At 38.8% G+C, this 24,968-nt stretch overlaps 3 protein-coding genes across 6 annotated transcripts in view; 2 read left to right on the top strand and 1 right to left on the bottom strand.

Annotated features, from left to right (window-relative positions):
• The window catches only part of LOC106670767 (5'-AMP-activated protein kinase subunit gamma-2), a 30,263-nt gene extending 25,674 nt beyond the window's left edge, over positions 1-4,589 (bottom strand). For 2 of the 4 annotated variants that reach the window (XM_014401355.2, XM_014401356.2), the window contains exon 1: positions 2,111-2,392. In XM_014401355.2, the coding sequence (XP_014256841.1) occupies positions 2,111-2,123 (13 nt within the window). In that variant the 5' untranslated portion in view covers positions 2,124-2,392. Of the gene's footprint in view, positions 1-2,110; positions 2,394-4,297; positions 4,410-4,486 lie in introns of those variants that run through there. The other 2 variants (XM_014401352.2, XM_014401350.2) reach the window with 2 other exon arrangements.
• A 3,339-nt stretch (positions 4,590-7,928) lies between these two features.
• LOC106670768 (GPI mannosyltransferase 3) lies at positions 7,929-11,342 on the top strand. Its single transcript, XM_014401357.2, has 4 exons — positions 7,929-8,496; positions 10,022-10,408; positions 10,465-11,012; positions 11,072-11,342. The coding sequence occupies exons 1-4, from the start codon at positions 7,979-7,981 to the stop codon at positions 11,323-11,325; spliced, it is 1,707 nt and encodes a 568-aa protein (XP_014256843.1). The 5' UTR covers positions 7,929-7,978; the 3' UTR covers positions 11,326-11,342.
• A 1,302-nt stretch (positions 11,343-12,644) lies between these two features.
• Positions 12,645-23,909, top strand: LOC106670854 (probable citrate synthase 2, mitochondrial). The gene is made up of 7 exons (XM_014401509.2): positions 12,645-13,082; positions 20,833-21,186; positions 21,249-21,440; positions 21,706-21,905; positions 22,884-23,220; positions 23,276-23,380; positions 23,450-23,909. The coding sequence occupies exons 1-7, from the start codon at positions 13,035-13,037 to the stop codon at positions 23,621-23,623; spliced, it is 1,410 nt and encodes a 469-aa protein (XP_014256995.1). The 5' UTR covers positions 12,645-13,034; the 3' UTR covers positions 23,624-23,909.
• Positions 23,910-24,968: the final 1,059 nt, after the last annotated feature.

Raw genomic sequence — 24,968 nt, 5'->3', positions numbered from 1 at the left:
AAGTTTTCCCGTTCGAAACTACCTCGGCACTAAGTCAAAACTCATAAAATATTTTTAAACAAATTTCGAGAAGGCTAACCAAATGAAGTCCAACAAGCTGTGAAATAAACAAAGAAGAAATAGGAGATATATAGAACTCTCTCCAGAGAGAAATATCTCTAACTTACAATTCCATTATAATCGATAACCGGTGAAAAGAACAAAATCATAATAGTAAAAAAATTGGCATTATGTGCGATCTCTAGAATTTTCTCCATAGAAAAATTCTCTACCTTAACAATTTTCATTATAATCCATAACTGACGAAAAGAAAAAAATCATAATACTAGGGAAAAAAGAAAAGGTTTTGCCAACAATATGGGCCATCTCTAAAATTTTCTTCATAGAAAAATATCTCTAACTTAACAATTTCCATTATAATCGACGAAAAGAAAATATCATAGTACTAAAAAAAATCGACATTATGTGAGATCTAGAAAATATATATCATGAAGAAATATCTCTTATCTAAAATAATCGTTAATTGATGAAGATGAAACAGAATTAGACAGCAATATTGGTCGTCAACAAATTGAATTAAATAAGATTATGGGGTATCTCTAGAATTTTCTCCATAGAGATATATCTCTAATTATTTAAAAAAATATATACATAACTGGCAAAAAACCAACAGAATTTTACATTGCAAATACAAACAGGATTTGACAAGATTATAGGATGTCCCTTGAATTTTATCCATAGAGATGTATCTCTAACTATTAAAAAAATTTAGAACTGACAAAAAAAAAAAAAAAAAAAAAAAAAAAAAAAAAAAAAAAAAAAAAAAAAAAAAAAAAAAAAACAATAACAGAATTTTACATTGCAAATACAAACAGAATTTGACAAGATTATACGATGTCTCTAGAAGTTTCTCCTTAGAGATATATCTAAATGTTTAAATTAACGAATTAAAAAAAATTATTACTGGCAAAAAAAACAAACAAAATTTACAATATTATGAGACGTCTCTAGGATTTTCGCCAAACATACGAACTTCAAGACTATCTCTTACTTAACAATACTTGCCATAGTCCTGATTAAATAAAACAATATTAGAAAAGAGGGAAAACAAAACAGAATTTGATGGATGTCTCTAGAATTTTGTCCATAGAGATATATCTCTGTCTTAACTATTAAAAATTAAAAAAAAAAAAAAATAGAACTGTCAAAAACCAAACAAAATTTAACCTTATGGAACATCTCTAGGATTTTCGTCAAACAGACACATAAAACAATATTAGAAAAGTGGAAAAACAAACTGAATTTGGTAAGATCATACGGCGTCTTAGAATTTTCTCCATAGAGATATATCTCTGACTTAAAGGGGTGGAAATAGAGGGAAAACAAAAGTAATTTTACAACGCTACGTCTCTAGAATTTTCGCCGAATTCCCATAGAGAAACATATCTAACTTAATAATTTGTCTTATATTTCCTAATTAAGTTAGCTTTCCCCCAAAGACTCGGTTTTTCGCCTTGATGATTTTTTTATTGAAAAACTGCTTCAAAAAAGCCTTAAATTGAACTAAAATTGGCACGCACGACAACTAGAATTGTTGCTATAGCTACGTCCCAGGTATAACCGGACTATAACCTCCCAATCGGGGATCGTTTTTATCTAATCTACCTTTCTGGACATTTCGGACACGACAACAAAAACAATAAACAATAAAAAGCAAAAAAACAGAAACGATTAAATAAACCGACGGAACGGCCGGTAAATCAGTTTTCGGATTCCTTTTCACCGGACTTTTTTTTCGCCTTGTTTTTGTTTCAGGCCGGGCAGATTGATTAATGCCGAAGGACGAATTTTATTGGAAAGATACCGAAACTGTTTGGGACGATGTATGAAATTTGTTTCTAAAGAGAAAATGAAAAACAAAAAACAGATAAAAACTGGCACGTCGGTAGTTTCGTTTGCGAATCGAATCGTCGAGAAGGTTCTTCCATAGATCCATCTTTATCCCTTGTCTTATTTTTTTTAAATATTATTATTTACATTTATTACATTTACACAAGCCAAAGGACGAAAACTGAAGATGAAAATAAGGGCGGAAAAAATTATTATTTACCTGCATTGTTCATGATAAACTGGGGGGGCAGATCCCTCTTTTGTATGTCAACTTGCCATATTTACAAGACGAATGTACAGACCCCGTAAAAGAGTGACGAAATCGTAGAGAATTCGGCCTTTTTAATCAGGGCCTGTTTAATAGAAAAAAACACCCCGGTACAACAAGTGAAAAACAAAAATAAGAACAAACCGCCGAACTTGGAAAATGGCAAAATAAATAAAAAAACCACTGGGCGAGTTCTCTCGATTTCCGACTGGACTCGGGCACGTTTGGTTAAGAACCTCTTCCGAGGGTGGTTCGCGTTCCGGCCGAAAGGTTGCAGACCGGTTTCCCGCCAACTTTCAAAATAAAACAAAAACCACACATTTTGGCCTTCCATCGGGCGCCAATTGAAATAAAAAATACTATCCCAAAATATATTTGTCTAAATTCAATTTTATTAAAAAATAAAAATAACAGACTGCAAGAAATCTTCAAAATAAAAATCGTTTCCGCCAGATTTTCAGAACCAATAGCAAAGTTTAAACGAAATTCCTTTTCTTTATGACAACAATACTATTTGAAAAATTATTAGCTGTATTTCACAATTTTATCCCAGTTTTTTCTATTCCGGCTCGTCAGACGCCTTTCCTACTTTCGCTATCATCAGGTTCGTTCGAGATGGCAGATAGGTGAGGCTGAATCCAGTCAAAAGCGGGTAGGGATAGTTAGAGATGGTTAAGGGCGGTTTGAGCTGATTATTTAAGGGTTGGTACGGGTGGTTAGTTTAAGGTGAGCAGAGATATTTAAGGGAGGTTTGAGGTGGTTATTTAATGGTTGATTGGGGTGGTTAAGGTATGGTTAGTTAAGGGTGAGTAGAGATGGTTAAGGATTACACGACTATTTAAAAAATTATTAGGTGTATTTTACAATTTTATCCCAGTTTGTTTCTATTCCGGCTCGTCAGACGCGTTTCGGACTTTCGCCATCATCAGAGGAGTGTATGTGATTGGTCTGTAGAAGAGGATCCTTCGAGATGGCGCAATGATGAGGTTACAGAAGGTTCGTTTGATATAGTTAAAGGCCTATAGGTAGGGGTAGTTAGAAATGGTTAATGGCAGTTTGAGGTGATTAATGATGGTTAAAGGATGTGTAGCGATGGTTAAGGGCGGTTTGAGGTGGTTATTTAAGAGTTGGTAGGGGTGGTTAATGACGGTTAATTAAGGGTAAGTAAAGACGATTAAAGGCGGGTGGAGATAAATTTAATTGGTCACAGGTGGATAGGGGTTGCAGAGATGATTAAGGGCTGTTGGAGACAATTAGTTACGGGCGGATAGGGGTGGTTAAAGATGGTTAGTTAAGGGTTGTTAGATAAAGTTAGTTAAAAGAGTAGGGGTTGTTAAAATGGTTAAAGGCGGGTCGAGGTTGATATTTAATTGTGGGTGGGTGTAGTTGGATTGTCAGGGGATTATAGGGATGGTTATTTAACGGATATTTGAGATTGTTTAATTAAGGATGAGAAGGGTCGGTTAGAGATTGGTAGTTAAGAATAGGTAGGTAAGGTTAGGGTTGGTTAGTTAATGAAGAGTAGAGATGGTTAAGGGTGGTTAGAGACAGTTAATTAAGGTGAGTAGGGTTGGTTTTAGACGGTTCAGGGCGGTTTGAGCTGGTTAGTTAAGGATAGGTAAAGGAAGTAAGATTTAGAGATGGTTTAGGACGGTTCGAGGTCGGTAGTTAACAGTACGTAGAGGTGTTTAGAAAAGGTTAGTTAAGGGTGTCTGTGGTTAGGTTAGTAAAAGATTGTTAAGGGGTTGTTAATTAAGATAAGTGATTGGAACCGAGGGTGGTTCTTCGTTATATCGCTTGGCCCTTGCTGTTTCTTCGTTGAAAATCTTTCTCTTCAGTAACTAGTCGACCTAGTCGACTATTCGACCATCTAGGAGGACTGCATTATTAATTATTTTTCTTCGAAAGATTACAGGTACTCTTACAGTCCACTGTATGTTGGAGGCTTGTAGGAAGAGGGATTTCCAAACGGTCCTAGTTGAACGGTTGTGGCATACCAATGGAACAACCGTTCATAGGGTGATTTAGGTTTGTGCGTGTTTTGTATGTGTACAGGAATTCGGAATATAGCGAGACTTTGATTATATTAAAATTTTTTTTTTTTTTTTACCAATCTTTAATAAAAACCTTGCCACTCACCGCCGGCGTCACGTGGAATCTATTCCTCCTCGGCCTCTGCCTTGGAGGTCCGTCGGGCGGCCCGGTTTGGAAGGTGACCTTCCTCCCTGCCGGTGGCAGGCCAGCGTCCATCCTGGAATAAAAGGGAGAAAGAGAAAAGAAGGCGAGATGACAGAGTGAACGAGCGAGACGTGACGCACCCCTTTTTACCTTCAAGATCCTGGATGTCCTTTGAAAGAAAACCCCCCCGAGAGTCACATATTGCCTCCGAACAGCTGAGCGTTTCTATATCCGTCTGCGAGTGTTGGCCGGATCGATAAAAATGGTGGAGTGCCGGCCCGACCCCTCACTTCGTAGTGGCGGGTGGTTCATCCCCTCGGGAAAAACGATCCGATAGAATTTTCTTTAATTGTAGAATAAAAAAGAAAAAACCTGTCCATGTACTAGAGAAGGATATCCGAGGATCCGCTCGGCGATGGCCCTTGGATATATTTGGCAGGTCATGGCTGGGGGGTGGTTTATAAATAGCCCACCGCCTTGGTAGTGCCGCCTTTGAATCGCTGAAAAATCGCTACCCTCCACGGGCCAACATTTAGTCCTAAACACTCAATTATGCTAATATGATGCTATATACAAGCTACACACACCCACAAAATAATAGAACCAATTATAGCCAACATTTTATGAGAGAGAGTGACACGATTCCAAGAGAGACCTATGGTCGGTTTAAAGGAAGTAGGGATCGCTAAGAATGGGAATGGGTAGTTCAAAATGTTTAGTTAAGGGTGTGTAGAGATGGCTAAAGGCGGGTGGAGTTATTGGAGTTGTAGCTGCGCTGACACCGGCGATTAAGAACATAGCGAGTGAACTAAAGCGAGACCCTATCGGCGATGTTGATACACCCATGAAAAGGATACTTGCTGAATTGAAATGCTGTATTAACAAAATACAGCATTTCGGAACAAAGAATGGCATGAACAGCTCAGAAATCGAAAAAAGAAACACAGAACAAACATGGTCGACAGTCGTAGCCAGAAGAAACAAAACAAAATCATCTGACAAGCGTACTCCTCAGAAAAACACTAAACAAGCCTCACTGAACAACACAACAGATAACATTGACAAAATTGTATATATTGACCCACAAGAAAACATGGACACAACACACCTCCTTACACAGGTCAAGCAACACTTGGTTAATAGACAAACAAAAATTAGAGTAGATAACATACGAATAACAGCTAAAGGAGGAATAGCAATTAAGACAGAATCAACTGCTGATCGACAGGCAATTTTTGCTAATCAACAGCTACAACAAGCCGGTTTCACGGCACGCATAGCCACTAAAAGACACCCTAGATTGCTAATCCTCAGAACACCGAAAGAACACACGCCTACACAAATTGCAGAACAACTCATTCGCAAATAACAGCGCAGAAGGAATATGGATGCCAAAAGCAGTGTGACCTCTTTTCACCGTAAGATACGGAACTGGCACAAGACAAGATTCCCAATTTGTCATGGGTCGTGGAGGTAGACCCGAAAACCAGGAAATCCGCCATCGACAGGGGAAAAGTGTATTTAGACTACCAGTCATGTGTAGTGAAAGAATACTCTGGTGTTACGCGTTGCTACAACTGTCAGTTTTACGGACACGTCGCAGCCAACTGCCCGAAAAAAGAGCCGACTTGTGGTATATGTGCTTCAAATCACGATACCAGAAGCTGCGACAGGTCAAAAGTAAAGTGCGCGAACTGCCTGAATCAAGGCCTCAATAATAGCAATCACCATGCAATCTCAAAACTGTGCCAAATTCATTTGAAGGCTCTTACTAGAGCACGGAACATAACGGATTATGGAGATGAGACAAACACCCCGGACATAACAAAAAATACAATAACGGTACATCAACCCAACAAAATAGTCGAGCGAATTTAATAGATATGGACACTGACAACACACAAGAAAACACTGCACCAAACACACAATGATCGATATCAACAGAGAACATATACGCAACACAAATGGCACAAGTAGAGACCCAATAAAATTTCTAAAAATCGCTCAACTAAATTGTCACGGCTCAGAAACTGTCAGTTGCGAGGCGAGAGTCCTAGCTCAAAACCAAGAAATAAGCATTTTCTTGGTCCAGGAACCGTGGCGTCAGGGCATCGACAGAGCCATGGGCTCTATGGAAAGGGTGGTCAGATGTAAGGATCCTGTCCGAGTTAGGGCAGCGATTTACATCACGGACAGAAACATTAAGACCATCAGCTTGCCGGAAAACAATCAAGACATGGCATGTTGCCTCATAGAGTGGGCTGACAAGCAAATTATACTCGCATCTGTCTACTTTGACAGGCGCCGAGATGTTCAGGAGGACATCTCTCGGATCCGGCGTCTTTTGGAGAAGCACGGATCGAGGAACGTAATTATTGGAGGGGATTTCAACAACCACCATCCGGCGTAGGGAGATGCCCGACCAGATAGGCGAGGTGATACTGTTATTGACTTCATAGAGGATGCAGGGCTCCTACTGTTGAATGCCGCGGATTCGCCACCCACTTACAGTGCTGCACAAGGTGAGTCGGCAGTAGACCTCGTGGTCATGTCTACGGCACTACATCGTCGAGTAGACCATTTCGAAATTAATATTGATGCCACGACAAGTGATATAAATCAGATCCCCTTATTTTTCAAAGACTGAGATAGAATCTACAATTATTATGCAAAACAATACAAGGCCTATTCCTCCTCCTCCTGATATCCCGAGCGAGCCGCCTCCGCGAGGCCCATCCTGGATACCAACCAAGAGCTCGCCAGGAGTGAGAGAGATGCGACCGTCATTCATACACGCAAATAAAAATGCTTCCGTCAAAAATAAAAAAGCAGTGAACATATAAAAATCAGCCACCAAACTGTAAAGAGCCGAATACGGCTTAGGTACAGTACATGAAAGGCATGACGGTTAACGGTGATTAGGAGTGGTTTGATACGGTTAAAAACAGTTGTATTAGATTAGTTGAGTGTGGAAAGGGCTGTTTAGGTTGGTTAAGGTAGGAAGGGTTGATTAAATACGGTTACGGGCAGTTAGAAATGGTTAACGGTGATTTGGAGCGGTTTGATATGGTTAAGGACGGTTGTAAACCTTAGTTGAGTGTAAGAAGGGCTAGTTAGATTAGGATGGTATATGGTTGAGGGCGGTTGTAGAAGATTAGCTGAGTGTAGGAAGGGCTGATTAGGTATGGTTAAGCGGACAGTGATGGTTATTTAACAATGGTTAGAGATAGAAGTTATAATTATGGGCGAAAAGAGAAAGTCATTGGCAGTTGGGCATAGTTGAGCGTAAGGAGGTATTGTCGGAAAGTACCGAACTTTCAAGTACGTTCGGATAATACATCATGGTTTTTTAGAATAATTTCGTTATATGAATTTCGAGTGTTTTTTTAAAAATAATTTTTGAACCAATGTGTAATCTTCAAACTACCTTTTTTCAGCTGCTCTGAATTCGAACCCTAGACAAAGTAACTTTTTTTTCAAAACATCAGCACGGGTTCGTATAACTCCTAGTTGAAATATCCTTGTAAAAACAGATCTATCTTTTTTCTACATCAGCCTGTCCACATTTGGTCAAATAAGTAAACTGACAGAGTCAAAGTTGACATTCAGTCAGGGGGTTTTCTGAAGCCCGAGGTCATATGGATGATAAGTTGGAGTCAACGGTCTTGCAACCGTTGCAGTACAACGGTTTTGATGAATGATGACGTCACACTCGGACCGACGCCGCTCTGCGTGGGGCTAACCTCCAACCTCCGATCCCCGCCGGTCAGTTACCGCGTCGGTGTCCCGTCTCTGAATACAAGAACGACCGATTCCGCGATGTACGGCCAGAAGCCGCTGATCCCGTACGACGGCTTTCCCGTCCGTTGCCTCCTCATCACCCTCTTCTTCAGGCTCGTCGACTTGGTCTGGGTCAAAGGGTCCTACGTCCCGGACGAGTACTGGCAGTCGTTGGAGGTCGCTCACAGGCAGGCGTTCGGCTTCGGCTTCCTCACCTGGGAATGGGTCAACGGCGTGAGGAGCTACCTACATCCGGGGATGTTCGCCGCCCTTTACAGGCTGCTCGGATGGGCCCAGATCGACACACCGGAGTTGGTCGTCTTCGCGCCGAGGCTACTCCAGGCCCTAATTTCAGCCCTGGGGGACGTCTATTTTCTAAGGTAATTATAATAATTATTATTTTAAATTACTTAAACCTCCCTTTTTGAATTGTTGTTGTTATGACACGAAGGGGCGAGGCCCGGTAACCACACCACCTTCTCCCGATATAAACCGAAGCGCAAAATTTAAACATGGCCTAGCTGGAGCAGACTGCATCCTCCCTACTATTAATTTTTCAAGGAAAATAATTAAATCATCAAAATTAATTAAAATACCAATTAAAAGGTTAAATAATCAGAAAAAGAAAAATATAATCTTTTTTTAAAGATTTTTTTTTAATGGAACAAGAGAACTTTTTATTGGATTTTGCCTTGGTCTAGGATAGCCAGAAAACTGAACTTTTAAAGAGGGGGTAGAGGTGGCAGTTATTCTGGAACAAGAGAACATTTCAGTGGATATTGTCTTGGTATAGAATATCCAGAAAATTAAACTTTTTGGAGGAAGTGGACGTGATAGTTATTCTGGAACAAGACAACTTTCCGAAAGATTTTTTTTTTGCGTCAGAATATCGAGAAAATAGAACTTTTTTAAGGGGGCGGTGGTAGTAGTGATTCTGGAACAAGAGGACCTTTCATTGGATATTGTCTTGGTACAGAATATCCCGAAAATTAAACTTTTTGGAGGAAGTAGAGGTGATAGTTATTTTGGAACAAGACAACTTTCCAAAGGATTTTTTTTTTGGGTGGGGGAGTCAGAACATACAGAAAATAGAACTTTCTTAAGGGGGGAGAAGGTGGCAGATATTCTGGAACAAGAAAACCTTTTGATGTATTTTGTTTTGGTATAGAATATCCAGAAAATAGAACTTTTTGAGGTGGTAGTTATTCTGGAACAAGACAACCTTTCCGATGTGGGTTTTGTTTTGGTCCTGAATTAATAGAAAATTAAACTTTTTGGAGGAAGTAGAGGTGACAGTTATTCTGGAACAAGTCAACAATTATCTCTATAACCACACCAGAGTAACTGCCACCCCCTCTTAAAAAGTTCAATTTCCTGGTATTTTGGATTCCAAAACAAAATCCTTCAGAAAGGTTGTACAGCCAGAGCAACTGCCAATTCCCCCACCTTAAAAGTTCAATTTTCTGAATATTCTGCACCAAGACAAAATCCATTGGAATGGTTGTCTTGGGGATGATTAGGGATGGTTAATGGGGTTACTAGACATCATAAAGGGTGAAATGGTTATGTAAGAGTAGGTAGGGATGGTTAGTTGAGAGTAGGAAGAGATAGAAATGATAAAGGGCGATTAGTTCAAGGTGAGTAGGGTAGTTAAAAAGTATCGTAAGTATAAGAGGAGGTAGGGACGGCTAGTTGAAAGTAGGAGGTGATAGAGATGGTTAAGGGTAGTTAGAGATGTTACTGAGGGATGGTTAGGAATGGCTAAGGATGGTTAAGCATAAGTAGGGATGTATACTCGAGCATAAGTCCTTAAAAAAAATCTAGGAAAACAAGATAGAGATAAGACTATCTCCTGTTGCATTTCTGCACGAAAAGGTTCACATTAATCATATTTTTAATTTTCAGATGGGTTGCTGAAAGACGCAATGGCCAGTACGGCTGGGCGTTCCTCTCGTGGATCACGTGCACTTTCGTGTCATACTGTTCGACGCGTACGCTCAGCAACACGCTCGAGATGAACTTGACGACTGTCGCACTCTACTACTACCCTTGGACGCCAAAAACCGGCAGTTCACTCTTCGTCCTCCTTGTGACGCTAGTCTGTTTCATCCGGCCGACTGCTGTCGTCACTTGGCTCCCTCTTGTCCTCACTAACATCTTCACGGACAAGTCGCCCCTCCTTTACTTCCTCACTAGCTATCTGCCTCTTGCCTTAGTCGTGAGTATGGCCTGCGTTGGCTTCGACTCCTTCATGTATGGAACGCTGACTATCACACCTTGGAACTTTTTCAAGTACGTCTTCAATATATTTTGTATAATTATCAAATTAATAATATATATTTTTTTAGATTTAATATTCTTCAGAATATTGGTTCATTCTACGGTACTCATGATCCAGTGTGGTATTTGTATTGCGGACTGCCTGTCGTTCTTGGTTTACACACTGTACCGTTTTTATTTGCGGTGTTTAAGACGGTGAAAAGGCTTAGGTTTCTCAAGTACGATGTCGAGGTTCAGTTGACAGCTGTCGTACTCTGGAGTGTATTTCTCTTCTCGCTCTGCCCGCACAAGGAGTTTAGATTTTTACTACCGCTCGTGCCGATGATGATCTATCTAAGCTCGTCTGTACTGAGCAGGTGGAGCTCCAGCACCAGCTACACTTGGCTGTACACAGTTGGCACGATAATAATCAGTGTTCACACCGTCGCACTCATTTATTTGGGGCAGTTCCACCAGATGGGCACATTGGATACTGTGAACCGTCTAGGCGCGATGGCCCGGAACAACACAAAAGCCGACATCCTCTACCTCGCCCCTTGCCATACTTTTCCGGGCTACAGCCATCTCCATACCAACGTATCGACACGCCATTTAACCTGCAAGCCTAACCTTCTAGGTGAGTCAAGACTCAGTATTTGATCGATATTTTTTTATCTTAAAAACCTTGATTTTCAGGCGTCAAGAATTACGTAGACGAAGCCGACCTGTTTTACAAAGAGCCAGTCGGATGGCTGAAGCGAGAGTTCGCGTCTTCGCGGCCTTGCACCCTCCCGACACACATTGTCAAATTCGACAGGCTGAACATAACAAACTATCTTTTCTCAAACAACTTCACCCTTGTTGGAACGTTGTTCCACTCGTACTACACGATGGACGATCGGGTCGGGGAGAACGTAATGATATATCAGCGCAAAGGGCCAAAATGCTGATCAGAAAATACAAATATAAAATTAAGAAGAAGGCTGAATAAGTGTTCATTAAATTTAAACTCAGGCAAAACTAAAAAAAAAAAAAAAAAAAAAATGGATCCGAGTGTTTAAAACCCCATCAAACATGGCATTAAAATTTATATTATTATTTAAAAAAAATATATATATATCTATATTTATAGTCAAAAACGATAAGACTTTAACTTTAAATATTATTACTACCCAAAAAATGCAATAATTTTTTCTTTTTTTAATAAATAAAATGGCAATATGTAAAATCAGCATTTTAAATATTATATTAATGTAAATAATAAAAAAAAGGATTGCAATTCTCATAAAGTGTGAAGTTTAATACTTCAGAAGATGATAGAATTACAACTGTTTTTTTTTGTCTTTTTTAGTTTTAAGTTTGCGTGAATTTGTCTTTACGTTTTCATCATTGGAAAAAAAAATAGTCTTTAAGTGTAGAAATGTTTCATAATGAGAAAACATCGTTTTAAATATATCTCTAACTTAAAAAGTTGAGTCGGTACAAAAAAAAAGACTTGTTGAGTACAAATTTAGTGTTTTTTTGATTTTTTCTTATATAGATTTAAAAAAAACAAAAATTAACCAAATTATTTGGAATGTTTGATTATTTTAAAAATTATAATAAATGAGATAGTTATTTCTTATTTTACCTTTTTCTTATATGCAAGGCAACTGGAATTATCGCCTACCCAAACATTTCCCACTTTCAGGACTGGCTGTTGTCGGCAGAATTTACCATTGGATGGCTGGTTGTAAGTTTCCTAACTGTTGGATATGGCTGCCTGAATTAAGCATTGGATGGCCAGTTGCAAGTCTCTATTATCGGATCAGGATGTTGGTATTGATTGTCGTAGTTGAATACAGGTATTGGTTATTGGATCTGGCTATATGTATTACTGGTAATGGTAATCGGATCAGACTGTTGGTTCTTTTACCTTATTAATCTTTGGATGACCAGTTGCAGGTCTCTCTATTATCAAATCAGGCTTTCGGTATTGATTGTTGGTTCTTTTGCCTTATTAAGCTTTGGATGGTCAAGTGCAGGTCTCTCCATTATCAGATCAGACTTGCAGTAATCGGTAAGTTATGAAATCTCATGTTTTTTTATGATATGAATATAAAATGGGGGTTGATTTAAGTTGTGAATTTTATAGAAGTGGGCAGGGTGATATTTAATTCACCACGGGAGGGTAGTAATTTTTTATTATGTTTTATTGGAACTCGAATTTTTTTTAAATAAGCTTTTGGAAAATTTGAGTTCCTTGATTTTTGAGTTAGGACAGATTCTACAAGATGGCAGCATAGTCGCAGTTCGGCATGTTGGTGTAATTTGGTAGAATTTAGTAATAAGAGTATACCTATCATCTCTATTTGAGATTGGAGAAGAGAGCCTTCTGCAGAAGAGCAATTTCGCAGAAGCACGTATTGGTCGAAAAGGGGACAAACAACTATCGATAAATTCCCGTCCGGATTTTGTTTTTTCCCCACCGTATCGGTTCCACCTCGTGACGACGAGTCAAGACTCAAGGGGGCACTGCCCGTCACGTGACCCGGTCTGCCTTTTCACTTGTGGCCCGAGTCCGATTTGAGTCGTGGTCTTCTCGCAATCAAGTACGGGGTTCGAGCTTATTTATTTAAGTTTTTTTTTTTCAACCGAAGATAATCGCGTGGATCAGGATATGGCGTTGTTCAGAGTCTCGGCAAACAGGCTCACTGAGCTCAACCAGGTAAATCGGCTTTTTTTCACCGAATCTCCCAACCCAATTGCCCTGAATCGATAAGCTATTAAATAAAAGAAAAACTAAATTACAGTTTTCCTAAGAGGTTTTTTATTATAATGAATCTTTAAACCTGTCCGTCTTAATATCATAAAAGTGATGTGGATAATTAGGACTACTGCACCCGGCACGAGGAACTTTTTTCTCATCCCCTCTTCCGAAAAGTTGGGCTGGATTTTGGTTTTTACCCGTGGAAAAACCCGATCCGTGTCAAGGGCAACACTGTTCTAGCTTGGAAAAACTACACGTTACGCCCCTCAGAAAATCAATTTCCCGACCTATTTTCACTTGTATGAACATATGTAATAATAATTATGTTAATAATAATTAAAAAAACCGACTATATAAATTTTGCATATTTTTTTAAAAATTAAATTCTACACCCCGCCCCCTTAACCGCCGGTTAAGGACCGCGTGAAAAATTCCCGACTGTTCCAACTGTCCCCCGAGCATAGTCTAGTAACGATTACAAGTCACTTTCTGACACCCCATGACCTTTTTATCTTTAAAATTGTCTTATTGCTTTAATTAAAAGTTTATTACATTATTGGCTGGTGGAGGGAGGGTCGGCATTTTTTGACGTTTGACCCCTGGGGCTGACCTTCCCACCTTGCCCTTGAATACCCATTTTAAAACATACAATTTTTAAATGTTTTATCTTATTTTTGACGTCTCATAATATTGTATGTTACTTACATGTATGCACTGGTAGACAGTAGCTATACATTTGTATCGTCCATCTTGGATGTTTATGAAAATTTGCGGCATTTGACAGTTTTTGCATCAGTCCTACCAACCGAACAAATTTTTTACATTGTTACAACTTTAATGTTAAATTCTTTTAAAATCTGTTATGTGATAATTACACGCCATCCGGTTTAAACAAATAATAGGCTAATACAGTTTTTAATTTTTTTTTTATTATATAAATATTAAACTATGTTAAAATGTTTTATAAATTTATGGGGGTTGGCATTTTCGACATTTTCCCCTCGGGTTGACCTTCCACTCACCAAATTTCTATCCATTTGAAAACTTACCCAGTTTTTAAATCAGTTTTATCTTATTTATGGCATTATCTCATTATAATATTGTATATATATATATACTGGTAGACAATAGTTGTACATTTGTATTGACCATCTTGTACGTTTCTGTAAATTTGTGGCACTTGACAGTTTTACATCAGTCCTACCAACCGAACAAATTTTAATGTTAGAATTTTAACATTAAATTCTTTTAAAATCTATTATAATTATATGCCATCCGGTTCAAACAATAATAGGTTAATACATTGTTTATTTTTATTAAATAAATATTTTAAAAAGTTAAAATATTTTATAAATTTGTTGGGGGGGGGTTGGCATTTTTTTTACATTTGCCCCTCAGGATGACCTTCTGCGTGCAGAATGAATATCCATTTTAAACTTACCCACTTTTTAAATCAATCATGAATTTTACTTACATGTGTGCACACTGTTAAGATAATAGCAATAATTTTTTTATTTGTATCTTGTATGCCCTTCCAAATACCCTCTACTTAATCCTCCACTCTTGTCTAACTGAACCGTTTTTTTCGAGTCCGACAAGGATCTATTTACACTGAATACTGCAAGAGTACCATAGGGTACCATAGGGTACTCTTCAGATCTGTAGCGAGACATGTAAATGTGACGCAAGTGTGCCCATGTCACCTTACACTCTGAAGCAAAATTCTCATAATATACAACAATATCCCCAAAATACTGCGTTCGTTACTTGGGTCCAACCTCGACTCACGTTCAACTGAGCATTCAGCATACACAGCTAAAACGATGGCGATCCAAGCTATCGACAAAAAACAATCAGGGAAAACAAAAATAATTGGAAAATGCAAAACCTTACAATTTCTGACATCTTTGTTTAGTCTAAAGTCCTCTGATAAACTGTAAACGCAACATATTATGTCTCCAAACATTTCTCTCCACCACGACCTTAAGTTTCCAATTTACCCAAAATCTGATTTTCCAAAAATTTACCATATTTCTCAATAATCTCTTCCATGAACCAGCCAAGCCTTGTCCGACAGAACCCATCCCTGTGCTATAAGGCGTCTCCACAACAACCTTAAAATCTCCAATTTATCCAAAATCCAATGTTTCACAAATTTACCAAATTTCACAATAATCTCTCCCATGACCTGCCAAGCCGTCCGACAGACCCATCCCATAAGACATGTCAAGATCAAATGTCCTGTGGTCTCCTTTCTGAGGAGTACTTAACATGAAGTTATATATTTTAACCAAAAATTGCAGATTGTAATAAAAATGTCGGGGGGGGGATTACATTTGTGGTATGGGCACTATTTGTAGTAGATCGACAGAAAGAAAATGCTTTTACATATTTACATGTGGAAAATTTTTTTTTCTGACTTGAATTTGGGAAAAAAGAAGAATATCGTGTTAAAAGGCCTTGAGGTTAAATTGGGCCAATTTTTATGTAACCCAAGGGCACATGGCCAAAGAAAGAAAACCTAAAACAAACACAATCGTTTTTCAGGTTTCTGTTAGCATACAAATGCTGGTGGACAGATTTTCCTCAATTTTTTTAACGCCTTAGCCAACGAGTTATGTAAAAGTTGAAGTCTGAGTGGGGAAGCACTTGTAATTTTTCAATTTGTTTGTCTTTTTTTTTTTTAATGTGTATTTTTAAACACCATGATTGTCGTTTGGAGACAATTACATGAAAAAATGTCTTGGTCGGTTTTAACGATCCGTTTCATATTATGCAAATTGTTCACGCCTTCTGTTTAATCACAGGAAATAGGATCATTAGGAACAATTGGCTTTTTCGAATAACAAAGTGGTTTTACGCGGTCACATACAACAATAACGAAAATATGCGGCAGTGGTCATACTCAAAGTTATTAGAAGGCATTTATTTGTTGCTGGAGGTTTGTGGCATTGAGTAAGGATTTATAAAAAATCCTCCACTGCGGAATATATAGAACCATTGTGGGATCTCCCACGTGGAGTGCAGCGATGGCATTAGGTCAGTGCTGTGACTTTTTGTGATCACATTTGTAATATGTGTAGTTAGAAATGATAAACTGATGGCTCCTCAGTTCTGGCTTTATTTCCTTATATCTCAGGAGTCTGTTGGTAATTTTGAAAGCCTCGCCTCTTTTGATATTAATACACTGTTAGTCTTTATAGTATTTGTAGCTTGTCCAGTGTTTTTGGCCACTAGAACTCTGTATGCGACTAGGAGCCTGACTTCTGTACTGCTCAGTTTTCGTTGCATAATCTCCAACCATTCATTGATGATTGTGGAGGAGTTACAGCTTATTTCATTCCTTCCTGGTTCCATTTCGGAAGGTTGCACACATGTAATTTGAGCCATTGAGGGGTCTCTGAGACCCAACTGACCTTCCATTGAGTGTAGTGTCGACGTTGTGGCGTTCGGTCAGAAAAATCCATAAGCGATGGTGGGAATCGAACCCATGACTGGGACTAGGTGAGAGTCTGACTCTTTAAACACTCAGGTACCGCTGTCCACACTTCTTAGTACAAACTGCAAATCGGTCTCGAAAAGTTTTCCTAGCATGATAGACCAGAGCGTGGGACGACGGCAGGCTGGTATGCTTTCCCGCTCTGACTGTGAGCGTAAGGATATCACGGGATCAACACACGCCAGGGATTTCGAACAGATAACTGGTCCAAGGGGTCAAGAGATAATTAATAGAAATTTGTATCGGATGTCATGAAATTATCCTTTGATAAACCTGGAAGCGATACGTTGAAAAAAAAAAAAAAAAAATTAGTAGTATTCTTTTATCGAGTGGAGTCTTTAAATATTGAATTCAATCTTTAATCCAAGATTATGATATACACTGGCACCTATTAAAAAATAAATATTTTTAATTCATAATGCTAAAAACACGGTTGTTTTTCTAGTCCATGGTCACAACTGTGAGCCATTTTTCATTCACAACTTGTTCAAAATTAGTTGCTTTTCTAATTTGAATTCAACAAACCTTTGCAAAAAAAAAAAAAAAAATTGGGACAATATCACTGCATCAGATCATTTCTTTAAAGGAAGGAAACGTTTTGCTGAATCCAAATCCACCTCCATGCTCTGACGTAAATAGAAACCCGCTTGGATTAATTGACCAGCTGGCGGTTTAAAAATACTGGCTAAGGTTCTTAGTGGGCTAAAATAGCCATCTGAAAGTGCCCACTGGCTAATATTGTATATCTGGCCACATATGGAACCCTAGTATGGTGGACAAAACATTATAAAGTAAATAAATAAAAGTAGGATCAATTAAAGAAATTACGATTGGCATGTCTTAACATTACTGGGACTATTTCAGCAGATAAAATGTGACCTAAGAGTAATCCACAACAAGATGCTAAAAAGATGGCTAAAAACAATCCTATAAAATGAAATTAAAAGAAAATTTTCGACAGGTATTTCCGACATAAAAGTAAGAACTTGGTTGGATATCCGGAAACTAACAGAGCCTTATTATTGTATAGACTAAAATGTAACATAGGTTGGAGAGGGTGGAGTCAAAGGGCCAAATTTTGAGCTGTCAAAAACTCCAGGTTGCATGATCAATTTTCCAAGGTGATATTCACTGGTATATAACATATATGTAGAACTCTCTGTATCAGAAATACAAAAATATGGTGTTGGAGCGAAGAGCTTTATGAGGAAGAGCTGTAGCAGCATTGTGCTATATGAGCAAAGAGCTCAAGTGGTTGGAGCAGTGGCGTATTTAACCAAAGGTTGTGGGTTCGAATCCCGCTCGCAATGCTACTTTTTCATCTCAACCAAGACCTTACATAAAAAGAATAATTAATTGAATTCAGTGTGAAGCTGTAGGAGCGATGAGGTCTAGGATCAAAGAGGAGTGAGCGAAGAGCTTTAAGAGCAAAGAGCTGTATGAGCAAATAGCAGTAGGAGCAAAAAGCTGTAGAACCGCATGAGTGAGTGGAGAGATGTAGGATCGTAGGATAGCAGTATAGAGCTATATGATCAAAGAAGCTTAAGCAGCATAGCTGTATGAGGAAGAGCTGTGCTGTATGACTCCCAGGGGACACATAAGAATAGAGGGCAATAAGAGAGCGGATTTGCAAGGATGTAGGCTGCTACCTCTGAGCCCTACTAAGCCATAGGGATTCACACTATCAGCTATCTATTAACAATCCAAGAACTTTTTATCAAGCAAGGAAGGAAAGAAGGAAATAACTTTCTTGTAGGACTAGTTCTAACTGGAGTGTTATAGTTCGGAACGGGAGATACCACAGCCATCAAGTGCATTACTCTGTGATATTACATCTCCATCTACATTCTGAAAGAATTCACTTAGTTAAAAAAAAAAAAAAAAAATCGAGATTATATTTTAAGTACAATTTTTCACAATAAAAAAAATTAAACTATTTTAATACAATGTTGATGTTAAAAAAATGCTGAACCAGGGAAAAACAAATTATTGTTTGTTCCAATTATGACCTTGCAATTATTATTGTTTTTACCTAACTCCTGTTCCAAAAAAATAAACAAATAAATAAAAATACGACCTATAAAGGGGGGGATCAATGTCGACTCCATAATGAAAATTGCACAAAATTAAAAGACCTACAGGCACAAATAACCATCTTGTCAGACAACGATAAAAATTCACGTTCAGAATTCAGAAAAGAGAAAAAAATCCTATCCGGGTCACACCTCTTGGCAAGTTGTAATTGCACAATTAAAAAAAAATTTTTTGCAACATGCGGCCAAGGGCGGCTTATCTTATCAGAAAACCTGATTTGCAACCGAACCGAACTCCAGAAAGTATATCTTTACATGGTCTAAATACGTGTAAATGAGTAATTACAATTCATATATATATTTTTAAAAAAATTACGTAACTTAGTTTTGTCAGAGTAATGTTGAAAATATTACCAAACACTTTTTACCTTAATTACAGATCTGATTTGTCTCGTAATAGGTCATATATGATCACATTTGGATCATATAGTCTGACATAGGATGAAAGAGTGTTGGGATGAAACAGATCAGTACATCGATGTGTAAGAAGTGTGCTGTTATGATATGATGTACCAGCATGGAATAAAGTGTTAAAGACGCGTTTCAACATTTTGCCATCGGTGTCTACACAAGAGGAAATCTCATGATTTAATTTTAATTATTTTCAATCTTCTTACTTGATTATTTGTTTTTAATTTATGGAGGACAATAACATTCTCCAATTCAGTCAGGTCCTTTGGTCGTATTGGATGCAAATTTATAAATTTCATTGTCAAATATTTCCAAAATCGTTTTTGGGTTTGGTCAGACCCCACCCAAATTATGAGGGACTCGCCATCTGACAGACCGAGATAGCGAGGACGTTCAAATGATCGCCGAGATGATCAAATTACTTTTCTAAGAGTTAGGGTCGATTATGATTTTTTTGGCCTGAATATCCTTGCTGTTTTTCTCGGGTGAAGTGGTCGTCAAATCCGACATGGGTGGGACATGACTGAAAAAAACTCTGTCAGTCTGGAACGATAGTAGAATACTACTCGGTGAAATATTTGTATTTGGACTGTCTGATAATGGTAGGGTCTGACCGAATCAGAGAACATACACTAGCATAGGCAAGCATCCATGCCTACCCATCTGTATATGGTACTACATGGTATACCTGTGTATTACTACTCCTACAATGCCCTGGGACTCATACAGCTCTTTGCTGTTGTAGCTTTTCGCCCTACAGAAGCCAGTATATCTACATCCAACTTTAGGTGTAACATCGATTTTCCTTATATCGTAAAATGTTGCACTCAGATGACTTCCAACTCTTGTCACAACTTTTCTCCTTATGACTTACAAATTTCTATCACACGAATCGGAGCAACCTAATATCAATAAGTACCAGGGGTATAGTGTTTCGATAACGCTCTGCATTAGCAACCAACTGATCCATTATGATAGTCCTTGATCGAATACTGAAAACAAGATTCCAAAATCTCCACCGGTTCAGCCGCTTCTTCTCAATCGGCACCTGGAATCTCCTGGTCAAGAGAATCCCTTCGGTTTGTATTTATCTACCCAGATAATCTCCCTCCACCTTGGTTTAAAACGGCCATCCTATCACAGGATTCTTCATTCCACTTCTTATATTTATGATCTGTTAACATTTAAGTCTTTACACTTGTTACCACCCTTAAGACCTCTCCTGTTCATACAAATCGCTTATAGTTGCTCTTTCCAATTTCACACCTCACTGATAGCCATGGTTTGTCTACCCTCGCTGGTCTGTCCAGACGAAGGATGGTGAAATCCAACCCAATGAATATCTGCAAATTTAAATCACTCTAGCAGCTGGGTATGAGGTGGATTGAGCTTGGTGATGGCTTGAGAGCATCGGGTCACTGCTAGGACACCAGATTTGGAGGGGGGTGGAACTCGGCAGTGGTATATATGCATTAATGGAGTAAGGGGAGGGCCCAGCGGGTGTGCTGCATCTGGTCTTGCCTCCTTGCCATTCCATTCCTCAGTACTGCTCAGCCACTCTGCCGTAACATTTATGATGTTACGAGGTGGAATATAACCCACAGAGTATCAAATTATTAGTAGAATTGTAGAAAATGTTTTCATTTATAAGTTATTTTAATTTATATGCAATGACTATACATATTTTTAATTTTTTTCTCCTCAGGGTGTAGTACCACAGATATTTAAAAGGGCGATATGTGCCGAAAGCACCGATCTAAAGGGAATCCTGGCGACAAAAATCCCCAAGGAGGTGGAAAAGGTTAAGAACTTCAGGAAGTCATACGGTGGGACGAAAGTTGGCGACGTTACAGTTGACATGATGTATGGAGGGATGCGCGGGATCAAGAGCCTCGTATGCGAGACGTCCGTACTCGACCCGGAGGAGGGAATACGGTTCAGGGGCTATTCGATACCTGAATGCCAGAAACTACTGCCAAAGGCGAAAGACGGCGAGGAACCTTTGCCCGAAGGCCTGTTCTGGCTCCTGCTCACCGGCGACGTCCCGACCAAAGCTCAGGTTGACCCTCTTTTTTAAAATTTTTTTTAACCCAATGTGAGTTTTATTGTTATTGTTTTTAGGTTGATTCATTATCCAAGTCGTGGGCTGAACGGGCTGAACTACCTCCACACGTTGTCACGATGCTGAACAACTTCCCGGCTCAGAGGATCCACCCCATGTCCCAGTTCAGTGCAGCCATCACAGCGATGAACACCGAAAGTAAATTTGCCAAAGCCTACTCTACTGGCATCAAAAAAGCCCTTTACTGGGAGGTAATAATTTTTTATTATTATAACAAAGGAAAAAAAGTCCTCTTGCAAAACCGCATTTTTAACATAGTACAACCTTCTAACGAAACGAAAGATAACAATAATCTCGGATAAAATGTAAAATTTAAGAAAGCGACGACCTTCTATGGGGTAATAGAATAATGTACCATATCCAATACATATTATTTATTTTTATCATATTTGTTTTTCTTTTAAAAGCAAAAAAAAAAAAAAAAAGAAAAGTATATATTGACCTGTATTTTCACAGCACACATATGAAGATGCCATGGACTTGATATCCAAACTTCCTGTTATAGCTGCGACAATCTATAGAAACACGTACCAGGACGGGAAAGGGATCGGCGCAATAGATACCTGTCGTGACTGGTCTTGGAACTTCACGTCGATGCTCGGATTCGAGAGTCAGGAGTTCACCGAACTGATGCGTCTCTACCTGACGATACACAGGTGATTTGATTCGTAGTTATGCCTGGAGCAAATTTCAAAATTTTCAATTCGCCTGAAATGGTTATCAGATTCGACTAGGGTAGCTCAAGAGCTAATGGCTCACGATTTCCGAAAATCTAAAATTATCGCAGGACTCTGAAGCAACCTTAAAACGGTTCTTTTATTGATTGACTTGGCTCACGAGCTGATCAAATGCATTAATTCACTCTGTTCGTTAGTGGAGATGAAACATCTCTCATAGAGCTGTATGAGCAAAGAGGTGTAGCAGCATAGAGCTGTATGAGCAAAGAGCTATAGCAGCATACAGCTATATGAGCAAAGAACAAGCAGCATAGAGCTATATGAGCAAAGAACTAGCAGCATAGAGCTATATGAGAAAAGAGCTGTAGCAGCATAGAACTGTATGAGCAAAGACCTGTAGCAGCACAGAACTGTATGAGCAAAGAGCTGTAGCAGCATACAGCTATATGAGCAAAAAACTAGCAGCATAGAGGTATATGAGCAAAGAGCTGTAGCAGCATAGAGCTATATGAGCAAAGAGCTGTAGCAGCATACAGCTATATGAGCAAAGAACTAGCAGCATAGAGGTATATGAGCAAAGAGCTGTAGCAGCATAGAACTGTATGAGCAGAGCTGTAGCAGCACAGAACTGTATGAGCAAAGAGCTGTAGGAACATAGAGCTATAGGAGCAAAGAGCTGTCAGAAAAAAAAAAACTTCAAGTGTGATTCATCGCTTGCTCAGGAAGTGAGTTAACTCTTTTGATTGGCCAAGATAGGTGCTCGATTCTAGTTGTTACTGTATGTAACGGTTCTAGGATATCAGACGATTGTTTTACACTGTCGGATATAGTTTCAAAAGAATTTCGTACACACCGGTTCGCACTTGAATGTTGTATGAGAGTAGGATTTTGCAAATCTGATTTTTTTTTTTTTTTCATTGGACATTTTTAAATTAATAATTTATTATTATTTTTTAGTGATCATGAGGGTGGGAACGTGTCAGCTCACACTGTCCACCTTGTCGGATCTGCCCTCTCTGACCCGTACCTGTCGTTCGCGGCCGGTATGAACGGCCTCGCAGGCCCGCTCCATGGCCTCGCCAATCAGGAGGTACTCGTCTTCCTTACTAAGATGAAACGCGAACTCGGCGAAAACATTCCGGACGAAAAGGTGAAGGAGTACGTGACAAAGACGCTCAAGAGCGGCCAGGTCATACCCGGCTATGGTCACGCTGTACTCAGGAAGACAGACCCAAGGTACACATGCCAAAGAGAATTTGCTCAGAAGCACCTACCAAAGGACCCCATGTTCAAGGTGAGACATTAAAAAAAATCGAGTTTAAAAAAAATTAAAAATAAAATAATTTCAGTTGGTGTCTCAAGTGTATAAAGTCGTCCCTCCTGTTTTGATGGAGACGGGTAAGGTCAAGAACCCATGGCCAAACGTAGACGCCCACTCTGGTGTTCTCTTACAGGTTGTTTTTTAAATTTAATTAAATTAATTAATTTTTTATTTTATATATAAATAATGTTGTGTTTTTCAGTATTATGGAATGAAAGAGATGAACTACTACACAGTCTTGTTTGGAGTGTCCAGGGCTTTGGGCGTGATGGCGTCACTTGTCTGGGACAGAGCGCTCGGACTACCGATCGAAAGGCCGAAATCACTGTCGACCGAGAGCCTCATGAAATTGCTTGGCGCAGTATGCGGGAAGTGAAACAGTCCAACGGCGTACGAGCAGGAGAGATCTCGTCCTTCTGGCACTCAATTGCTTGGAGAAAACAGCTTAAAAAAAAAAAAAAATTATATATAAAAAAATCACTTAGGACAATAACTACTGAAATCCCGGTTTGTAGTACAACTTAATTTTCTTTCCCCACCCTCTTCCCCCATACATCTTTTTGTTGAAAATGTTGTAAAATATATGTTTTGTTCTTATTTATTGTTAATTTAGGAAGAAAAAAAAATAAACCGCGTGCGGAAGTTTTTAGAATTGTTCTTATTAGGTAATGTGATGTGAAGACAGGCATTTAAAAAAAAAAAAAAAAGAGGAAAAAATTCCCCATGTGTGTTCCATTGTTTTGTAGAGTCAAAAAAAGAGTAAAAAAACCAACAAAAAACAAAAAAAGGAAACATTTTAATGAAACTGGCTTTTTTTAAAATATATATAAAACCCTGCCTTGTAGTTCAGACAATGCTCAGAAGCTCTTAAGGCTGGCTTGAATTTCTGATGAATCTTCAAGACATCCGATGGCTGCCTTGCTGTTCAGATAAATCTTCAAGTGCTCTGAAGGCTGCCTTGTTATTCAAATAAATCTTCGTCATCTAACGGCTGCCGTGTAGTTCTAATTCAAGACCTCTGGTTGTCGGCTTGCAATTCAGATAAACCTTCAAGTGTTGTGAACGCTGCTTTGTAGTTCAGACAAGCTTCAGGAGCTCTGATGGGCACCTTATAGTTTAGATAGATCTTCTGGAACTCTGAATGCTGTCTTGTAGTTTGGACAAAAGTGCTGTGAAGGCTGCACTGTAGTTAAGATAAATCTTCAAATCTCTGATAACTGCTTCAAAGTTCAGATGAATAGTCAAGAGCTCTGCTGCCGTGTCATTCAGATAAACTTAAAGTACTCTGATGGGTGCATTGTAGTTCAGACAAATCTTCAAGAGCTCTGAAGGCTGCCTTGTATTCAGACAGACTTCAGGAACTCATGGGCACCTTGTAGTTTAGATTGATCTGGAACTCTGAGTGCTGCCTTGTAGTTGGGACAGAACTTCGAGTGCCTTGTAATTAAGATAAATCTACAAATCTATGACGGCTGCTTTGTAGTTAATCTTCAAGAGCTCTGCCGCCATGCAATTCAGATAAATCTTCAAGTGTTCTGATGGCTGCTGTGTAATTCAGATAGATCTTTTGGAGCAATGAAGGCTGTCATGTAGTAAAGACAGATGTTCAAGAGCTCTGAAGGCTGCCATGAATTTCAGTTGAATCTTCAAGTAATCTGATGACTGCCTTGTAGTTCAGACAGATCTCGAACTCTGAATGTGCCTTATAGTTCGGACAGAAG

This window comes from Cimex lectularius, unplaced genomic scaffold (genome assembly GCF_000648675.2).
Source record: "Cimex lectularius strain Harlan isolate CLEC.00 unplaced genomic scaffold, Clec_2.1 scaffold252, whole genome shotgun sequence".
In the NCBI taxonomy this organism is placed as follows: domain Eukaryota; kingdom Metazoa; phylum Arthropoda; class Insecta; order Hemiptera; family Cimicidae; genus Cimex; species Cimex lectularius.
Note: the sequence above shows the minus strand (reverse complement) of the source record. Positions and strands in the feature narration are given on the sequence as shown.

What these genes read in the sequence shown, in the direction of transcription:
- LOC106670768 (XM_014401357.2), top strand. Translation starts at nt 7,979, where the DNA reads ATGATAAGTTGGAGTCAACGGTCTTGCAACCGTTGCAGTACAACGGTT. An exon ending in GGGGACGTCTATTTTCTAAG is followed by an intron (nt 8,497 to 10,021) that starts GTAATTATAATA and finishes TTTAATTTTCAG; the next exon opens with ATGGGTTGCTGAAAGACGCA. An exon ending in CTGCAAGCCTAACCTTCTAG is followed by an intron (nt 11,013 to 11,071) that starts GTGAGTCAAGAC and finishes CTTGATTTTCAG; the next exon opens with GCGTCAAGAATTACGTAGAC.
- LOC106670854 (XM_014401509.2), top strand. Translation starts at nt 13,035, where the DNA reads ATGGCGTTGTTCAGAGTCTCGGCAAACAGGCTCACTGAGCTCAACCAG. An exon ending in GGCTCACTGAGCTCAACCAG is followed by an intron (nt 13,083 to 20,832) that starts GTAAATCGGCTT and finishes TTTTCTCCTCAG; the next exon opens with GGTGTAGTACCACAGATATT. An exon ending in CTCTACCTGACGATACACAG is followed by an intron (nt 21,906 to 22,883) that starts GTGATTTGATTC and finishes ATTATTTTTTAG; the next exon opens with TGATCATGAGGGTGGGAACG.